The following is a 5,772-nucleotide window of genomic DNA, read 5'->3' as shown; positions in this document are numbered from 1 at the left end:
TGACCCGCATAGACGCCATGAGAGGGAGAGATCTGAGACGCAAGAACGATCCGCCGGTGATTTTTGGGGACGACGGAGCGAGCCGCATCCTCTCTATGTTGTAGTAATTCAGTAAAGCAGGTAAAAGAAACACCCTTTTTATTATTGTTCCGTATCCTATAGTGCTTATCTGCAATTTGGTTCAACACATGGTCAAAGCAGAAGCTACGAGAAACTTATTTTATTATTGCAGAGTATACTATAATCAAAGTCATTTAGACAGTAAAAATGGAGAAAAATACCAGGTTATTTTCAGTACAAAGAAATCACCATTTTTCTAGCAAATAAAATTAGAGCGACACATTTCATTCCATTTTGCATGTCGACCTAGCTAGTGTCCCTAGCTAGTCGGCACTCGACAGCACCAACTTAATGCCTAGATTCTGAAGTGTGTTACACTTAAAACCTACAGATAACTCCCCCATAGACCATAGAAAAATGGGATACTCCTTATTCGTGGCCCATCTTTACGCCATCAGTCGTTCCTTACATGCCTTTAGGTCTGGTTGCAGTCACAGCAGGATCGACCTGTCACAGCAGTTGCACACAGGCGAGATTAGCAAGGTGACGAACGCAGGGATGAAGCTGAGCGTGTGTGTGTGATTACCTAGAAGATGTTTCCATCTTCTGCCTGAGGACTCCGTGCTCCCTGTTCAAGTTCTGGAAGGACCTCATACAATTACAGACACAAACGACAGGTGTATCAGTAATGGATGATGATTAACAGGTCTAGCTCAGAGAGAAGGTAATATAAATTACTGTCCATTATAGACAAAAGGACAACCAGTCCGTGAAACTATCAACAGCCAAGAAGGGGATGGTCCTAAGTCCTAACTGTTAGAAGAAAGGAGAGCAATAGAGCATGTCATTTTCAGTCCGCTTGTACCTGTTGGACGTCGTGGTTTTAGGTGTCATTGATGGTACCTAGAGAGAGAAACTGCACACAATAGGGCCTGCCATGGCGTATGGCAACAGTAGCCAGCCATGGACTTCCCCGCTTGCCTGCGGCTGCCCATGTGTCTGTTCCACCTTTACATGTTGTTGCGATAGGTGAGCAGTGGCCAAACTGGAAGGGATGCCCTACGCTCAGTAAGTGCCACACGTCAAAATGTCGTGATTGGGGACCTGGGAGAGGAGGCACGGTGGGGGACGGAGGAGGCGGAGGATGATTGTGACCAACAACACTGACGGTACGCTACAACATGTGGAGCAATGACCAGCAGATACTATGCTTCCAGTGCAACTGTGCAAGGCAAATGTCCTCTCTCTCATGGGCAGGTGTCATGAACGCGCAGTCGGCACTAAGAGCGGTCTCCGTCTGCGTGCCGCCGCGCTGCCTGCTAGTGCCGCTGTTTGGTAGGATCACGGTGAATGACCTTGACGGTGGGACCGGCTGCTCTACACGTCATGCCGGAGGCATGCAAGGCCGCGTGAAATGCAGGCGTGAGCCCAAATGCGTTTAAGTTTTAAGGAACCAGATGAGCCCAAATGCGTTCAAGTTTTAAGGAACCAGATTAGCATAATTTTCCCTTCAATCCTCGAAAATTCCGAAGGAGATTTAATTTTATAAACTAGCCCTAAATGTTGGGAACTCGATCAAAAGCATACCAAACGAATTTTTATAACTTTAAACGTCGTGCAGGTGTAGATGCATCCATGTTAGAGACACAGAAGATAGAGAAAAATAGTAGGGATGGTTAGGCACGTGCCATGAATTTACAATGTGTTCATAAGTATGCATCTAATGTAGAATGTTATTGCATAGGTTTAAGTAAAACTATTAAAAAAACTATGCACATGATATGTGGGGCTGTTGTTGCTGTATAGAATTACTGTTTAAGTTTAGGAGTAATTAAAAAATACACATAGTCAAGTGTCCTAAATCACTGCCCCCACTCGCCACTGAATTTTTTCGACTACAACACAACTAAATTTTCCGTAACTATTGCACTTGCACATAGGAGAGTCGTCACCATTCCTGTACTTGTAGTTTTTTTTTTTTTGAAACAACTCAACTAGCATTCTTTCTCTACAGCACTGCAGAAATATGATTCTAGATCAAATTAATTAAAAAAAATCTCACCGGCCCAAACGACTTGATTATTTCTCAAATTTCTGCGCAAGGATTGCACGGTCAGACCTCCTCCCCTCTACGTGACAGTGTTACGGAAGCCACAGGTAACTGAAGGAACAACATACGTCTTATAGTCGGGATTGCAATAGTAATCAGGACTACCAAACTCCCTGATTAATACCCCTAACTTATGAGATTATATAAATTGATTGTCATAAACGGTAACAAACAGGGTCTATATTGCATGGCCTTTAAGAGTGGCTGCCATATGGGTCCAATTGTCAGCAACTGTTAAGGTCTCCACAGTATCCTAGCGCCCTTATTGTCCACTAGTTCGGACGGTCTGGACAACCACACCCACCAAATCTCTTTTAACAGGCAACCGGCCCAACTAATCAAGATTTGTCGAACGACTTGCAATTATTAATATTGCTTTTTCCACTTCCTGATTTCATGTCATTGTATAAGAATTTATTACAACACAAAAAAAACAGCAGGTATGTTACAGACAGGTCCACAAATCATAAACGAAATTGCACGTATGGAGAAGGGGTGCACTGCCAATTTTATAACATGTAGCAGCCCTGTCATCCTTAGTGATGATCATGCACTTCCTCCTTTTTAGGTTTTGTTACCTGAAAGAGAAAGTGCAACGTAAGAAAATTGAATTGGACGGTTCAGTGCAGCAAATAGGGAATGAAGCAACAAATAAACTTGAGATGCACTTGTTACAAGAGTGCAGCTAGGCTTCTTACTAAAAACGACCACGGTTCAAATAGGGAATGAGGCAAACATGATCTTTCACAAACACAAAGCGGCATGCAAGTTAAACTGTAACCAGGCCCAAAGTTGAAACAACAGCAGAACAAGCTCAGTATACTGGTTCCATAAGCTTGCATAGAAAAAGTCAATGGTAGCAGCATCTACTAAAGTCTGAATATAACAAATTCAATCAAAATCAGTAACTAGTATAGATCACAGTGCTAAATTTAAAGGTAGGAGCAACCAGCACAAATAAATTAGTGAATTGTGAATGTGTATGTCAACCAGTTTAAAAGGACCAGTACAAAGATCTACACTATGCTGGAAACTATGAAGAACCAACACAGCCATCTATTAGAGAAGAGGGGTGCAAGAGTGATAGACCAAACAAAGTAAGCTTTTATCAGAAGACCATTAACATCACCAAAATTCTCCTTCTACTTTTGCACGAATAATCTGGAAAAAAGACGCTGACAGTTTCATATATCAAGACTTACGAACAAAACAAAACCGACCATCATCATTTATCATTTAGAATAAGTATGACTTGCTTTTTACAGTTACCAGAGTTTTCACCAATCACAACAAAAGAATTTATAACATAAATTTAAGCCCATTCATTCAGTGTGCCTACTGTTTCAAGGGCTGGCAAAATATGAAATCATATCTAGCAGGAAATATGCACTCATCGGAAAAGAATGGCTTTCATACAATACCAACAAAAAAAGTATTATACCTAACATGTTTTTGGGGAACTTCCAGGATGTGAAAACTCAGGAGCAAATATATAAACTCATCTTCAAGTAAGAAGAATGTCATTGTAGACGTGTAGTGCCCACAAACATGCAGAGGAGACAAATCAGGGCAAAACAGTTTGTCGCAGCCATAAACTAACAAGCAGCTATACAACAGCCTCAATTGGTTGATGAACTATTCTAAACAAATTATTTCCGCGATGCCAAGCATCAGCTCGTTGTTAATTTAAACTCAACTACTCATACCGACATAAATTACCCATCAGTCTATGACTATCCAGACGAGTGAGGCTCGAAACTGTTCCAGTAAGGGCATCAACGTAGGAAAAGGTTAATTTCACGGCATTCCGTCGAATCCTCACATCATAAAATCCTTAGCCGATTCCTGAACCATGCTAAAGCGTTGCGGAATTCGAACCATCTAAAAAACCTCCGCTACCAGGTTGAGTCAGTCAATTCACAAGATGACGTACCTTTAGGATTGAGAGCTTGATGCTCCCGTAGACGACACCGACGCCAAAGGCCGACGCCCTCGCCACCTGCAGAGACAAGACGAGGAAGCGCGATGAGGGATTCAGATCCGATCCGGAAGCAACCAGGACAGAATCATCTGGGAGAACAGGTACTTACAAGGGCGAGGGTGCTGACGCCAGAGTAGGGGCCTGGAGTGAACGGCATGGCGACGGCGGTGCGAGGAAGCTGGATCTGAGTCGGCGAGGGTTTGGAGTAGGGAGAGGCAAGGGCTTGCGTCGTCTTTGACGCAGGGGAGAAGACAGAAGAGGAGGATCGGTGGGCTGGGCCTTATATGGCCCATTGACGAGAACACGGAGGCGGAGTTCTCCTCCTGGACGGCCTGGTGGAGTTATCCTGGTAAGCGGGACCCGCGTGTCACTGAGGGAGATCGAGAAAGGATAACTGATGAGACGATACAAAGTGAATTCACAAACTAAGCTAGTCTCTCCTGACTAAAAATAAAAACTAGTACTCCCTCCGTTTCTTTTTATTAGTCGCTGGATAGTACAATTTTGTACTATCTAGCGACTAATAAAAAGAAACGGAGGGAGTAGTTATTTAAAAACTGAGTTGCTTTCCACACAGAACCTTACCAGCATAACCACGATAGTAACTCCATCTGTCATATAGGACTTTTTGGCTCTCGATCAATCTCCAGGACAGACAACATCACCAAGAGTCTTTCAAAATTTACTGTCATTTGTATAAAAACCAATTTCTATGCCTTTAGGGCAAACAGTTTTTCTAAAGAGTCATTTTTTCTATTTTTAGCTATCCAGAAACCCAGAAAAGAAAATGTCTATATTTGAATAACCATTTAAATAAACCGTTGAAGGACATTTTTTCTAAAATTTTTATTCAAATCAATTAAAAAAATATATAGAGTCTTTTGGAGTTGATCTAATAGTTAGTCAGCTAATAAATTGTTAGCTAAAATGGGTTAGCTAACTATTAACTGAGGCTATTTGAAACCCCTAGCTAATAGGTTAGCTGAACATACTAGTTTTTGTATTGTCTTGGAGTCCTTTTTTACTGTCATCCTTTTTATTTAAAAAGAAATTATTTCCACACTTCAAATACATCACAACTAACATGAATCCGTAAAAAAAATACGGTAGTTGTGCTACATGAACATAACTACCGACAGCTAGGGTGCTGGAAATGTGGGTGACGGATCAATCGGGGCACGGTAAAAAGGATTGCAACGGCTGACCAACCCAGCAGGAGTCATGCGTCGAACCGTGGCGAGGCTAGAGTGAATCAGAAAATGGTGCACATGTTTCAAGGATGCATGGTGATAACATGTAGGTGGTACATATATAGTGAAAATCTGGTTTAAATCACTAGTTTTGCGAATTTCTCTATTTACTACGTAGCTTCACACCTCGTGCCGCAGCAGCGGTGAGGCAACAATGTTTTTGCTAAATAGTGTCATTTTGAGCGAGCGTCGAGTGCAGAGTGGTGACCAAGAACTGTAATAAAAAGATAAAAGGACAATATTGTTTTTGACAAGTTTTAGTTGTACCAATTCAACTAGTAAACTAATTGTTAGTTGGAAATCTAGCTAGCAATTAGGCGAGACTTTAGCTAGATTGTTTGAAACCTCTATAACTAGTTTTAGCCACTAGC

The 5,772-nt window shown here is 41.9% G+C and overlaps 1 protein-coding gene across 1 annotated transcript; it reads right to left on the bottom strand.

The window, feature by feature from the left end:
* Positions 1-2,505: 2,505 nt before the first annotated feature.
* On the bottom strand, positions 2,506-4,404 carry LOC111365147 (uncharacterized). The gene is made up of 3 exons (NM_001357858.1): positions 4,261-4,404; positions 4,104-4,169; positions 2,506-2,748 (listed from the first exon to the last, which is right to left on the bottom strand). Exons 1-3 carry the CDS (start codon positions 4,306-4,308, stop codon positions 2,707-2,709), a joined length of 156 nt encoding a protein of 51 aa, NP_001344787.1. The 5' UTR covers positions 4,309-4,404; the 3' UTR covers positions 2,506-2,706.
* Positions 4,405-5,772: the final 1,368 nt, after the last annotated feature.

This window comes from Zea mays, chromosome 2 (genome assembly GCF_902167145.1).
Source record: "Zea mays cultivar B73 chromosome 2, Zm-B73-REFERENCE-NAM-5.0, whole genome shotgun sequence".
Taxonomy (NCBI): domain Eukaryota; kingdom Viridiplantae; phylum Streptophyta; class Magnoliopsida; order Poales; family Poaceae; genus Zea; species Zea mays.
The sequence above is the reverse complement of the archived record's forward strand: the minus strand, read 5'-3'. Positions and strand labels throughout refer to the sequence as shown.